Source organism: Lonchura striata, chromosome 4 (genome assembly GCF_046129695.1).
Source record: "Lonchura striata isolate bLonStr1 chromosome 4, bLonStr1.mat, whole genome shotgun sequence".
In the NCBI taxonomy this organism is placed as follows: domain Eukaryota; kingdom Metazoa; phylum Chordata; class Aves; order Passeriformes; family Estrildidae; genus Lonchura; species Lonchura striata.
In genome coordinates, this window is record NC_134606.1 from 26,617,904 (window position 1) to 26,633,663 (window position 15,760).

Genomic DNA, 15,760 nt, shown 5'->3' on the forward strand with positions numbered 1-15,760 from the left:
AGAGTTTAATTTGGAGGATTTACAGAATGACTAGCAATTTCTTTTAGTTAGTATTTTAAAATTAACTAATTCTGCCTTTCTAGAAAATGCTACAAAATCAGAATGAAATTAGTAGAAAAAATAGTTATCAAACAATCCAGAGATGGAATAAAAATACAAACCCAAAATTGTAATATTGTATAAATATCTTACCACTGTCATAAGCAACATGAACCCTGTAGCCTGCATGGATTGTTATTAAGCTACAGCTGTGACATGTTATGTTACACATATAAGCTTGTGACCAGCAACACTGAGAACGCACAAAAGCCTTACAAATACAACACCTCTCAAGATCAAGAGGGATCTGTTTGTGGACTAAACATCAAGCAAAATCTCTGCAATTCCTGGACTTCCTTTCCTCTCATAGCTATCCTTCTGCAAATGACATATGCCAACACTAACAAAGCTATACATGCAAATAAACGTGATATCTCTATTTGTGACATCGTAAGAAAATACAGATATAAATCAACATGCCCTACATGTGCTGTGGCATCCAAATACAGAACATCAAATCTGTAAAATCAGCTGACTAAACAGAAGAGGCTGATATTGCAGGGAGAATCTGCTTGGATCAGGACTCTTCATCTTCCCAAACTACCCTGAGAAAAGGAGAAGTAGTGCTTAATTCCATAAAGCTCTACTGCCTGCAAATTTCAAAATTACTGGATTTAGGTTACTGACCAATAAACCAAAACTCTCTTTGGAAAATTCTGACTTAAGTATAACACTGTCACACACGCACTGGAAGTCATGTAAGCAAAGTGACTTAGCTTTCCAACTTCATATGGCAGCTGATTACTGCTACAAGATAATTTCTGCATCAGCTATCAAATGTTTTGGGAGAAAGAAAATTCCTCTAAACAAGTAAGGCTGCTTCTGGTGGAAGAAGCAACAGCACCAGCATGAAATGGCTGGCGAAGAAGCAGGTTTGACCTAAATATATTTCTATTCACATTCTACAAAACCAACAGGCAGTGATGTTTCACACCATTACATGACTACGTAAAAACTGCAACATTTTTTGTCGTCATGCTTATTCTGGAAGATGTTACCTTACCCTAAGGCAAGTCTTGAGGGAAAAAAAGGCACATTTGGGAAGGTAAGGAGTGTTGGAAAAGGAATCCATGCAGAGCTGTCACTGCTCACCGGGCTGAAGCAGGAGGGGAAGGGAAGCATTAGTCACACAAACAGTCTGAAACAGAAGCCATGCCTGGCAATTGTATCAACAAGAAACAGATCAGCATCCTCGCCTGAGGTCCTTTTATGACAGTTACTTACGGACTTCAAGAACCTCTGAAGTCTATAATCTTGCATGATTATTACCCTGCAACCAAATGCCTATGAATATCTTAAAATGAATTTCAGTGTGTCTTATTCAAAAGTTGGATTATCTCAAAACCTTTACTGAAACTATATCAAGAAAAGAGGGATTTTATTAATCTTCTTTTTAAAGTTCTTTTTTTTGATCTACACCAAGTGTATTTAACAAACTCAAGGTTGGATCATTTTAACCCTATTTGCTGACAGCTGAAGCAGAGGGAGCTAGCAGTTTATTTTGAGGGTAGTGAAGAACGAACAAGACACACCTCAGGAAAGTAGGGCTGGTTTTGACAGACACCAACTGATCTTTAGTCTTACTAATCCTTGAAGTATTAAATCCCACTAAGATTCATCTTGTATACAGACATGATCTTGAACATACTCTGTGAAAGGAGAAAAGCAGATTAATTATCCACTGGGCAAAGTGTCCTAACTCTAAGATGTGGTCAGGACACCTCAAACCAGCTTAAGTCTTATCCTTCCTCTAACCCCTAGCTATTCCTTTTAAAAATTATGTTATTTAAAAATACATAATACATACTGTTCATGACTGCTTCACAGCAGTCATCTCTGCAGAAGAGCCTTTATTACAGGCAACACAACATTTAGCTACTCCAAAACTTTTCCATTGTTAAGTAGTACTAAAGGGAATCTTAAACAATTATGGTGATACTGAGGCACTCTGTGGATAACGATGCATCATACTTGAACTTGGAAAAACAAGTTTCAGTTCCAAGCAAACATATGGTAGTGTTGTCACTTCTTGACAGGTATTCAGGACTAAGCTTCTCTGTATGGACTGAGCGTGGGACCAGATCTAGAAGTGCTCCTTCCTAGTCTTCTCTTGCACCCCCACCCCCACAGTCATAATGCATTCCTTGGAAGTCTTCAGAGATTTCTCAAAAGGGTCTCCTGTAGAAAGAATAGAAAGGTAAGCTGCGTAGACTGGAATAGCATGTGGATTCATTGTCAAGCAGAGTTAAAGGCCAAACAAAAAAAATCAACAAAAAGTCAAAAATAAGAAGGTTATTCCAGCTGTCCATCACCATTCAAAAGCAGAAGTGACACCTGATCTTTAGACCCCAGAGCAACAATTAAATGCACACTGGTCCAAATAAACAACCAAGCACACCACAGCAAATGGAGGACTGCCAGCAAAAAAACAACTGACGTCCAGATGAACACTTGCTTCCTTCAAGACAAACAAATGAAAAAAATCACTGAAAAGTGAAATTCTCTGTCAGAAGTAGAATTGCTTATTGTGACCTGATCCACCCTGTTTTGCAATTAGCAGATCTGGGTATGTACTACTTCATAAAGTAAAGGGAACAATTGATGCTGAAAGGCTTCCCAGATAGATCACAGGTCTCTTAGCCCTCTTGCTCACTGCAATAAAACAGGCCATCATTCTAGGATTATCCCAAAATTCACTCTTGCTCTTCTAACAGTGGCCAAACTCTGCCAGGGTAAAGGAAAAAAGGGGCATACAAATAATTTCTTTGTACTCGTAACCATCACTTAACCCCATCTGAATTTCAACTGGCTGCCTTTTAGTCCAACAAAATGTTTCAGCAAAATGTTTCTTTCCTACAAGCTGCAGGACAGCTTATCCAGAATGCCAGACTGAGTTACTGCATGAATCAACTTAATTGAAAGCTTCTGAGTAGGATTTTGTGCACTACAAGGTACAGCAAAAGCAAGCATTCTTGGCAAGCACCTCTTTAAAATATGTATATTAAAAACTTACTTGTCAGGGATTTTAATTTCAGTTTTGGACAAAGCAATGAATTATACTAAATATAAAGTCTGATCCTTACAACAAACATTGCTTGAGAGTATTACATGTAATACAATAGGTTACTTTAGAACATTCTGCTCTGCGTTTTAAAGCTATTGCATAAGGTTATTTGAATAAAAATGATTCCAGGGAAAGAGCAGTTAGTAATGAGGTGCTGACAATTGAATCTACATTTAGGGATTGCACTGGAGTGCCAAGTCCACTTTTACAGATGCGCTGCTTAGCTATCCAGTAGATGTCCTCAAGGCATGTAAGACCAATGTATTTTGGGTCACGTTTGGCAGCAGAGACAGATGAGACAAGTGAAAACATTTACCAAGAACACATCTGACGTGTGTTTTTCTTATTAGAGAAATGTAAGAAAATAAACCCAGATACCATGGAATGACAAGAATTCTGTCTCTTCCATGTTTTTGATTTACAAGGCCAATTTTTGGTAGTCTCCTTTGACCTCCCTCCCTCATTTGCTTGCCTAAGGCCTGCAGTCATCAATGCAAACTCTTGACCAAACCATTTTGAGGGCTTAATGTGCAAAAATACATCTTCATCACAGATGGAAAGACAACTCTTTGCATAAATGACTGTTACCACAAAAATCACTGTTTAGTAAGTTTTATGGTATAAGTAGTTAAAATAGTCAAAAATACTCTTTTTATGAGCTGAGAACAAGTATTCAAGTAGATACATTGAGATCCAAAATAAATTGTGAAACAGTCTTTACTGAAGCAGTCTTTACATCTTAAAGATGAGATGTTTGAACATGCAGAGCCAGATTCTTTGCTAGCATGTTGGAGAAACTTAGATCAACTTAAGGGCTGAATCCTGCATATCTTCATTATTCGCCTCTCTTAGTTCAAAGTAGCATATTTGTCATAGTTTCAAAGCAAACCTAGAGCCCTAGCTTCCTCAGATCTCATGCAAACCTAATATGGACAATTCCAGCCTTCAAAACCAAACTGACAGCTATTCAGAAAGAATAAAGCTCCAGCCTCAGGCTTTCATTTTTATAACCATTTCCATACTCAGACTGATGTGTCATGAGAAATAGTAAAGGACTTCTGTCCACATTGTATATATTTACCTGGTGTTCTGGGTATCTTCTCACAACCCCTTCCTGATACACTTCTGCCTGCCACAGAATGAGTGATGAGAGCAGAATTTTGTCCTAATCCAACATCTCTGGATTTTTGGTTGTTTGTTGTAGTCATTCAACATTAACTCTGCATCCTCCTCCTAAAACGGGCTTCTATAATCATTTGGTGCCATCTAATTCCCTCCTCCTCCACATATCCTCCTTACCACCAAACCAAGTGTCCCATTGATGGTGTTTTCTGACCTGTCAAAGAAAGTCTGAAGCTACGACCCATTCCTATAATCAAAAAGAACTGCAGCTTTTTCTGTTGGGGTTAATTTCCCTTTCTTTTAAGGGGTAACTGGAGCTTAAGCAGTCACATGCAGTGTATACATTCAGCTTGTGTTCTGTGGCTGTTTCCAGTTAGTGAAAATGACCTGATATGGATATCTTTTTCTTGTTACTTATTTAAATAAGTAGTAGAGTTGTGCAGAGAATTAGGTAAGGTCATAAAGCTTTTTCTCTCCCACAGAGGCTGGAAATCTTTCCCAGTTAAAGATAATTTTAAAAAATATACTCACAATCTATGGAAACTAAGTGGTACTTGGTGAAGTACAGTCATCCAGAACGTGCAGAAGGTCTGCTTGGGGGTTGCAGTTCATCAGGGCATAAGAACTGGCTTGGCTTGGTCAATATTCAAAACTACTTTTGAAACTGTGAACAATTATATTATAAAGCAGAGATAGCCATTTCAGCATCCCCTAAATACACTTCTGGAAAAATCACACACACACAGGTAAACACTAGACCTAGGGATCATGAATTAGATTCCAAAGATCTGCCATCTAAATAACAGAAGCCATGCTAAATATTGCTTAGCCATCCTAAATAGCAGAAAAGAATGTTGGATTTCTGGCTCAATTAAATTAAAATCAATAGTTGTTTATGTATGTATAAAACCAGAGTATTTCTTTGTGCAAGATTCCATCTGCTTTTCAAAGTAAAAGCATCTTCAAGTTCTGACAAGAAAATAGTTGACTTCACATAAATTTAAGCCTGTGTAATCTTTGATTCCTGGTTCATATTAAGTCTGAAATCATGAAATAACCCAAATCAAATAGTCAAAACTTGCAATCAGACCAGTTGCCAACAGATAATACTGTTTCCTTCCCAAACATTACTTTGTCATCCAAATGAGCAGCTGTCATTTGTTCTTCTCATCACTCTATTACAGTACATTTCTCTCTATTGTAAGATACAGCAGGCTTACTTTATAGTATAAAAATGATAAATGAAAACACCCCTCCAGGTCACTCAGTCACTCTCTGTTCTGGCACTATGGTTGAACAGCAAATGAGTAATTCTGCAGTATGTAGTAAGGCCAATGCATATCACTGCATTTTAAAACCTCGCTGTTGAGGTCATTGAGGAGGCAAACTTGAAGGCAGATGGCCAAACAGAGTAAGAGCTAGTCTTACAAAAATCTCACAACATCAGCCAAAGCAATAGTCTCCAGGAGATTGTACTACAACACAAGAAAGATCAGAGCTCACTTGAGAGAATCATAAAGTCTACTTAAACAGACACAGTCTTTATGCTACTATTAAACTCTGAATACATCTGCAAAAAAAGGCACTGTGGCCACACCAAGAAAAAAGCACTTTGCAAACTTACACAGGGGAAAAAAGAAACTCACAAAGTTAACAAACAAAAACATTAAGGAAATAAGAAAGTGTTGTCAGCTTAAAAAGAAATGATACAGAGAGACAAAAAAATCACTGCTTTTATGCAACATAAAGATCTTCTATTTCTGTCCTGAGTACAGACAGTACTTACTCTTTCTGATAGGTCATCAGAAAGAGATTTGTCCTTCTTTATATCTTGCAAGGAATGAGCCTGCAGAACAGAGCACAATGGTAACAAAGGAACAGCTAGATGACAAACTATCTGAGGGGCTGTACTCACTGAATTTCTTTACTGGCATTAAGTTACCTTGCTCTGATAATCAGGTGAAGATGCAAGTACTCAGACATGCTGATGGCTGGACAACTTCAGGGTAAGATTCATTGTCTTTCCATGGATAAAGGAAAATCAAAAACTTGGGACTTAATGGCAGAACTCAAATAGAGGGAGAGAATATGGAGAATAATATAAATACTGGGAGTCTTTCTTCTTCAGAACTAAAAATGTCTTCAAAAAATTAAGCATGAAGAGTTCTGATTTTACCATTGTCACCAAACTCATTCTACAGGCAACACCATATCAAAACTCTTGATCCTTGTACTCTTGAGGACTGCTATGATAATGTCAGAGGGTCCAGGAAAAACAGTCTAAATTCCAGCTGAACAGTTTCATTACTAAGCTTGGGTAGACTAGACAAAGAGGGCAGTTAGAGGTTCTCAAAGTACAAGAAAGAAGTCTTGAGCAGTCCAGCTTCTCACAGCCCCCAGAAGTCCTTTTTGTGGGCTGAGAGGCATAGATAAGGAAGAGCCACTCTGCTGATGCCAAGAGCCTGTCAGCTCGATTCATTATCTCAAGGAAAATAAGCTTCAAACTTCCTCTTATCTAGAAGACAGCTTCTAAGGCTTCTGAGACCTGTCATAACAGACAATTGACAAAAATGTGACACCTTTTAGAAGGAGGATGGTTGGACAAAGAACCCTTGTGAGATTCCTCTGCTGCCTCCCTCAACAGATTCACTACTGCGGCAAATTGGGGTTTTGCAGAGTGGCAGCAAGGTCTTCTAAAAACACTGTATGTTACATAGCACAGGCAAGCTGGAGGTCCTGACCTCTGTCCAGAATTTTCCACTCTCAGCACAGCCCTCTCACCCCTTCATTTTTTCCATTTCAGTGAGGTCCCATGTTGAAAGGATCTGGGTAAATATACACATTTATTGTAAAATATAATAAATCTTATCAGCTTATTCATCTCATCCTGTGACAACAGTCAATTACGTTCATTTGATTCTGGCTGGTTTGAAACTGAGCAGAAAGAACCTCCTGGAAAGCTTGTCTTGACTGACAAACCCCAGAAGCTGATCCAGCCCGGGCTCTTATTTCCAACAAGAAGATACCCTGAGAAATTTCAAACAACAAGGAAACTAAATAGGCCTTGATTCAGAACTGTGCTCTAAGCCTGTATGAGTACACTAAAGTGGTGATCAGGAAGGCTGCCAGTCCAGGAGCATGGGGGAAGAGAGGAAGGAATGCTGTGTTGGGGCATTCCTACAGCCCAATCTGCCACTCTGTGAAGCACCTCCTGCTTGGACTGCTGAAAGGCAAAAGATACCAACATAAAAACCCTCTAAAGCACAATTCATCTCCCTGAAAATGGACCCTTAGGGGCACAACATGAGTCCTGGGAGCACAGGACTAGGCTGTAATTTTGCCTGTCACTGGTGAAAGAAAGTTTCAGAGTTTTATTTAATGCAATGGGACGGTTGCTTTTCATAAATTCTCAGTTAAAACTTCCTTCTATCCCGAAAGTGCTGCTCATCTTGTTCAGAAAGGGAGAAAGGAAACAGCTGTACCATGGGTGGTGGCTTCTTTTGGGTTGGTTTGCGGTTCTTTTTTATCTTGGGGGCGTTGAGTTTAGGTTTCAAACAATCTTTAGGAGCAGAGTTCAGCAGAGACAGGAGAGCAGGAGCGTGCAGCCTCCAGCAGGGGGAAGTGTCCAGCAACAGAAAAGCTGGAGAAATGCCCCCAGCAGCAGGGATGGGCAGGGAGCACCCCGCTGCTGCTGAGCCACCACTAACATAGCGGGACAGATCCAAAAGCAGTTTGTAGCACAAAGCTGACTCTCTCCGTCTAAAGGAGCCTCATCAGCCTTTGTTTTGGGTTACCCTTTCTGCTCTGCAAGACTCGCAGTGGATATGAAGCAATACAATCATGACATCTGGATTTTCTTACTGCAATAGTAATGTTTCCTCTTTAACAGTAACATTCCAGAAAGGAAAATTACTTGTATTTGTGCCATAAATTTCAAGCTCATTCGAATAACACTGTCCCAAATTACCTTCTCATTATAAGCTTCTAAAAATGTATGCATGCAAAAAAAAAAAGTTGTGATTTTATTCCTAATTAATATCTACAGCTGATGTAAAGGAAATATTTTTAAAGACTAAAAATACCAAAAACATCCAAGAAAAAGAAAACAAAACACCAATTTTCTTCAGATGCTTGTTCCCTGATTAAAAAAAAAAACAAACAATTAAAAAAACCTCAAGAGAATAAAATCAACTATTCAAAAAAAGTCTATTTTCCAGGTTAAAGGGAGACTTTATACTCCTCTTCAGTTTTATTCCTTGTTGCCCTTTTCTTTGCCATACACACACACACAAAAAAATATTTCATTTGAAACTGACATAATACATGTGACTGTTCAAAGAATACTGCAGTGTGTGTTACACAGAGATCACTGGAACTGCTGTTCCATCAGTTCCCAGGAAAAGGGGCCAAGTGAATACAACTCAAAACTGTCTTTCCTCCCCAGGGCAACACAGCACTGTGAGTAGGAGTGGGAAGGACACAGTACCAAAGAAAGCACAAATGGAGATTCTGTGCTCAATAGTCCTGACACCTTAACTCCCCTTGTACCCATCTGCACTGTTACTTGTACCCCCAGAGATCAGAATCCCTAGGATTTTTCTGCCTTCAGTATGCAAACTTGTATGTTATGAAACTCCCTGTTTTACTGGTTTAGAAAACAAGTTCCTTGGACAAGGACAAAAGAGGAATCAGAGGCAGAAAGGAATTAAGCAACCTGCTTGAGATCATGCTGCAAGCTGAAAGCAGAATCAGGACTGGAATACAAGTCCCCTCACCTCATGGCCTAATGGCCTTCTTTAGGCTCCACCAGTACCAGAGGAGCACTGAATCATCACATCACACACAAATGCAGAGATGCAGCTGGAACAGAGCTTTCTTCTCCATCCAACTTGTAGTATTTGTAAAAAGTACTGATAAGTCCAAAATGTGAATAACAACTTCAGAACTAAGACTGATTGGGAGAAGTATGTATTTTCAACCGCCACTAACATGAGACAATGAAATTTTATCATTCCATCTCCAGGAATGTCCCAATTTCTAACTCATTCCCCCAGCACACCTACCTTTCCACTCTTAATAAAAGACTTAAAGAAAGATGTTTGTGGGTGCTGTTTCTCAAACATCTGGCCTGCATAAAAATGATTTCTGCATCACACCCATCAACATGGTCACTTCACTCTCAACTTGTTATTTCTCCCCCCAGTTCAAATACAGATGATTTAGAGGCTCCACCTGCTCTGTCAAAAGCCCAGACAGCTCACCTCTATTGCCTATTGAATTGCTTTAGGCATAGCAGCCCAGATATGAACAATGTTACATTGAAGTATTTCATCTTTATGGAAAAATGTTTGCTGCAAGAGTCCAGTGGTTCTTTGCATATTGCATTAAATACATATATGTTTTAAATTAAAATCTGGACTTTTTAAAAAGATTTTAACACCATACTGAATTCTAAGAAGCCCATAAACTTCAAACATTGGAGAAAGGAAGCAAGAGTGGAAAAACAAGCAAGAAACCTCTGTTCAGCAAGTCCTTGAAATGTGCATAAGCAAATTAAATATTCAATCTATTCAAAAAATAGGAGAGCATATCAAAAGTATTCCTGGCTAATAAAACAGCATATTGTAAAAAGAGTAAACAGATATTCCTTTGGTAGACCACAGTGTACATAAATCTTTACTTCTCACACACCACAGGCCTGTAACCAGGATTCAGGCACCTGAACCCTCATTTGGGTTTTAGGGAGCCACGGAGGCTTCATGCACCTCAGCTCCCAGCTCACAAGAGGCAGAAAAGATAAGCCTCCATCAAAATAAACTAATTACTGACAGCAAGACACTTCAACATGCTAAAAAAAGATCTCCAAAACACAAGATGAGTGTTTTGAGAAACAATGTGGCCAAAATGTTATAAAATGTACAGGATGGATTGCTCACAAACACACAGAGCTTGATGTTCATCCAAACAGCCAACACCTAAGAAGTACTATATGCATGCTTAAAATCAGAATCTGACATTTGGAAGAATTTCTTCAAAAACACTGTATGGGTTTTCAAAATACAAAGACTAGCAAGAGAACTGCAATCAATTTTTTCAATTCACTCCTATCACTAAGCTTTCACTACAATTTCATTTCTATTATGCATCATCTATTAGAAAGGACAGGGTGGCTACTACTTTTCTGAACCAGACACCAGCAGTTCTCATCAAGAGTGGATGTCTTTAGCTAAATACCTGTGAACTGTTTCCCTTCTGTTATGTACATCCATCTGTATATAAAAATGAATAAAATATTTTGACACAATTCTGAAAGAATATTACTATCATCCACACTGAACAGCAATATATCAGTGACTACAGTAGGGCAAACAATTACTCCATGAGATTTTTCAGGCTAATAAAACTAAAAAAAAAATCAAGAACTGTAAAATAGTTTGGTTTTTTTTTAAGAAATTCCCTCCCTCACAAAGAGAGCACCTTCAAAGTACAGTAACTCAAGCAGCATATGGCATTTACATTTTCATCTAAATCTTTAAAGAAGCCCATTATTTCCTTAGATTTGAGAAAAGAGCCCTGCTTTATTTCACCACACCAACCATAAATTATTCATTAATTCTGTTTGCTAACTCTGTAACTGAGCCCAGATGTTTCTGCTGGAGTGGCATGCCATAAGAGAAGTTAAATATAGCAAGCTGTATGCAAGGACCAGACTGTCTCTCTTCCCTTACTACAGCATGCTCAAATATTACTTGAGAGAAAACAATGAAAACATTTAAAAAATATTCTGAATATGTGAGTCTGAAATGCCACAGTCAGATCAAAAAATTTCATGTGAAAGAGCCCCCAACATTTCATTTGGGTGTAACTGAAGTCACTGGTCTTGTCTCTGGGGAAATGGCTGGCACTTTCACTCACCAGAGTAAACAGAAAATATACAAGCAGAGGAACACTCCTTGCCATGCACCATTTACAAATACAAATGAAGACTTAAGTTTTCAATTATAAGAAACACTTCTAAGCCAGCTACCAAGGGCAACAACCAAGTTGATGAGGAATTGAGAGCATCCTAAGGAATTTCTTATGGAATTGACACAGAAACCTACTGGTGGGAATTTTTAATCCATTTCATTTTTTGCTTCAGAAAAACAATCATTTTACACTAGCAAAGATGAATAATGTTAGCATTTATAAGTGAACACTGAAAATAGTCCTGTTGAAGAGAATGGAAAGTACCACCTTTAGCTACTGTTATGGTTTCAAGCACTCTTCATCAACTGTCTTAAGCTAGTTTGGAAGTGCCTATTTTAAACCAGGAACTATTCCTGATCATTATATAATTGAAGAAGAAGCAAAAAACAAGTTGAACATCACACTGTCACTTGCAGTTTGGAGACTCTTCTAAGGCCCACAACTTCACTCTTCTGAACAGTGATAACAAGAGAGATTTTCAAAAGTCATCTTTTCCTTTTGCTGTGCTACAAGGCAAGATTAAGACTGTTTAAAATATTTGCCTGATCTGTTCCCAAAATTTTTCAGTGTTAACAGATTCTGTACCATGAGTTTGCAGAGGGAGGGTATTTTGGATAAGCTGTTATAGACCAGTGTGTTAATGGCACCACTGCTTTGGTCCCAGGTATAAGCTGCTGTCATCCAACTTCGCCACACTTGCATCTCGTAGACAAATCCTGCTGTTCTTTAAGCAGCTGTGTCCATATGAAACTGCAAAATATGTTTAAACTATCTACTATTACCAGAGAGCACCTTCCCATTAGCCAGCAAATAGGCAAACAAGCATGGATGTGTATATATACTACTAGGCACCTTAGAACGTAGTAAAACTCCGTCAGCTGTCACTAAAAACACGAATACATGACTGAAGTAATAATTTAGCCATGGGAAGGCATACCAGCACTACCTTTAGTCTCCTCAATGTCAATAATGTGAGAATAATAGAGTGGTAGCACAGGTCAATAATCTTAGGGCAGTAAATATCTTTTTTTTTTCCTAGTCTACACTGACAGGATTTTCTTTATTTCTAGCAGCTACTCAAAGTTAGCACAAAAAGCTACCACAAAGTTCTACTATGGACAATGACCTCTTCATTTTACTGTGTACAGAGGTCTTTAAGGACATTTCACTTCTACTTTAGGAATCAGCAGGAAAGCAGACAGTGAGAAGCAAACCAGAACAAATTTTACTTAAGCTAGTCACCCTGGCAGCAAGTTACAACTGAGTGCACCTCTATAAGGAAACATTTCTCCTCCAACTTCTATGGAAGAGTTATGCAATGCAAAACCCAGAAACTCGACCCAGTTACAGCACATGTGAGAGATGGAAGGTGACAAAGGATCTGGAGGCTCTCAGAAAATAAAGACCATATGCTGCTAATGGTAGAAATCTGTGAAATCTTTGTTGGGGGGAAGGGAAGAAAAAGGATATAGTGCAGGTGTAAAATCACAAAACAAGTCAAAAGAGAAGAATATAAACTATACTAAATAGCCCATCTCGAAAAACCATTTTCTAATATATGAGGAGACCATTACAGTAAAAGAGAAAGAACTTTTCATCTCCTTTGCACTGTATAAATTTCTAAAGCACTGCTAAGAAAAACTTTTCTTGTGGAGTGAAACCAGCACCTGGTATGTTTCCTTGTTTTTGCATAGTAACAGAAGCTCCAGGACAGTTTTGGTTTGGACAACTAAATTTAGAAAGTGAAACATCAAATTTGATGCATGTTACTTGTAACATAGCTCCACTTGTATCATAGCTACACATTATACATGGCTTAAGTACAACTGCCTGAAGTTACTGCTTTTTGGTTGTTCTTGTTTAAGCAAAAATCAAGCCCCCTGAAGCTGTCTGTACACCCGAATTTGTGCCTTATTATCCTTTCTCCACAGGTACTGTGTTTGAAAACAGGGATATAACCTTAAATTAACGGGTACTCTAACAAAAATTCACCATCCAGCTAACTTTATAAAGAAGCTTAAGGGAAAAGAAAGTCACCACTGAGACCTACCTGTTTGCATGACCTATTACTTAGGCAGAAAAAGAAATGTAGGAGAAAAAATTCTCCTCACAAGGATAATTCTTGGTGTTAATCTATACTGATTTCTGCTACAGTAATCTACAGCAATTTAAGCAACCCAAATCTAAAAGGTCTTGGGATTCTTCCACTTTTGGAAGTCTTATCTGGCCTACTCAGTTAATGTACACATATAGACTATTACATTCCAGCAGAATTATGACCAGATGGGGTTTTGCTGTAATCTTGACTGTTTTCTTTTGTTTTGTTTTTTTTAAAGACTTGTTCTCTGTTCATTTTTTCACAGAGAGATAACAAACATATTCAACATTAAAAAATAAAAAAATTTAAAAATAAAAAAGAATTAAGAAAAGAATGTTTACTTTGGTTGTGCTAAGCAGCCAGGTGCTATAATACCGCAAGTTTCATCTGTAGTCTGCAGTGCTGTAAGTTCCACCATGTTAACCATTACATCAGTCTTGTGGCCAGGAAGTTTAGGAAGCACAGAAAGAATCTTCTCTGCAAGATTGTCACCATGATGACCGACTGCTCCTGAGGAAAACGGAAAAAAAAAAAAAGACACAAGAACTATCAGCTGCATTACTAGAAAAACAAACAAACAAACACACACAAGGAATTGAAAAGAAAATAATGTTTTGGGGAGAAGGACACTGGTACTCCTAACACCAAAACCACATTTAGCTTTTCAAAAATACTTTTCTACAAAAGTAAAATTAATTTCTAGAATGTGTAAAGTTAAAAGGACTTAAAATATTTCAGAAAAATTAATTTAAAATGCACTATTACTACTACTACTATTACTACTAAATTAGACCTAGTTTTACAGCAGTTAGATATTCACTGATTTTACACTTAGACATGAAAAACAGTTTTCTTTGCCTAAGGAAGTTGTTAAATAATATTTGCAATGGTTATTAAAAAAGCAAGCAAATATTTATATATACACTCACATGCATGCTATACTTTTCTACATAAACTAATAGGGCTGTGCTTTAAAGGACTATATACAAGCTGCATAAATAGCTACCTAGACAGACTAGCCTAATATTAAAATAAACAATTACCAATGGCATGCCACAATCAAGATCATATCACTTTTATATGAACGGAGGGCAGCTCAGGTGAAAAAAAATGAAATAACTAAACTAACCAAGTTACAAAGTATAAAATGTCAATTTGACTGTATTCCAAGGGAAACTCTGAACTTCAGCTGGCATGGTTTATTCAATTTTCCTGATTTCAAACACACATGCTTTTCTTTCCATTCATGAACTCTCAACACAGGCTCTACAACCAACTTAAAAAATATTAGGGCTGTGAGCCAAGTCAAAGGAGAAAAACATGACACACGCTACAGATAAAAGTCAAGACAGAGGGACCAGAAACTTTATTACCTTTAGGTCAGGAACAAGTTAAAGGTATTTGTAGTCTGCCATTTAAGCTATGGTTCAGCCATCAACACAGGGCTGGACAGTAGTGCTGAGCTTAGTTTTGTTCTCCTAGCTTTAACCATGGAAAAACGGGAACTTTTGAAGCACCACTGAGGGGCAGGAGAAATTTCTCTCAGGTTATGGTCCTACTCCTTCTAACTCCACCTGTGTGGCAGCTATCTGCTCTTATGTTTTCGCCATTTCCAAAGACAGAGTATCTGTTTCAACAGCTGAATTAGCTTCACATGCTCCATAAATCCAAACAAGGCCCTTACATCAAGTACATTACTAAGGTCAGATTATTAAGTGCTCTTGGATAGCAGAAGATTGTCTCCAGCAATTCTACAGCAGCCAGGTATCCAGGCTGTAAGCCATGGTTTTCCATGGTTTATCCACTTTTCTATAATGAAAAAAAAAGCCAAAAAGAGAAACAAGGATGAAAAAGGAAAAGGAAAGTGAAGCCAAAGTCTGTGCTGGCAATGCCTTTATCCACAGAAAGCAAAGAAGACACATATGTCCAGTACGGAGTGGTACAGCAGTGTGGACATCTGAGCACTCAGCTGATTTATTACCCATTTGTTTCACCAAAAACTGCAACAATTTCAGAATAACAGCCACTTCCTTTTCTACCATTCCCAGCCAGAGTTAAACCAGTGAAATACAGATGGAATGAGCTGGGCTGCCTTTGTGACTTCCTAAGCCATCTTGCTCTCCAAAATCCCTGCATTGTTCTTACTAGATCAGTCAGGTGTAAGGCACACTGCAACACTTGCAAAGTTGCACAGGGAAAACCCACGGTAATCTTCTGAACCTCCACCCCATGTACCGAAAGCAACATCTGTCTCTCCACACATGCTGCGTTCGAGCAACATTTAGTTAGACAAGACATTTGGCTAAACTAGAAACACTTCAAATGCAAATAAACCCACATTAATTACTGACATCCCTCCTTTCTTCTTGGCACAGGGGGAAAACTCAGAGTACTTAAGCTGCTTCTAT

The 15,760-nt window shown here is 38.2% G+C and overlaps 1 protein-coding gene across 1 annotated transcript in view; it reads right to left on the bottom strand.

Moving 5' to 3' along the window:
* The window catches only part of SCFD2 (sec1 family domain containing 2), a 189,024-nt gene that overhangs the window by 170,081 nt on the left and 3,183 nt on the right, over positions 1 to 15,760 (bottom strand). Inside the window, exon 2 of the mRNA XM_021555815.2 lies at positions 13,694 to 13,862. Coding sequence (XP_021411490.2) covers positions 13,694 to 13,862 — 169 coding nt within the window. The remainder of the gene's footprint in view (positions 1 to 13,693; positions 13,863 to 15,760) is intronic.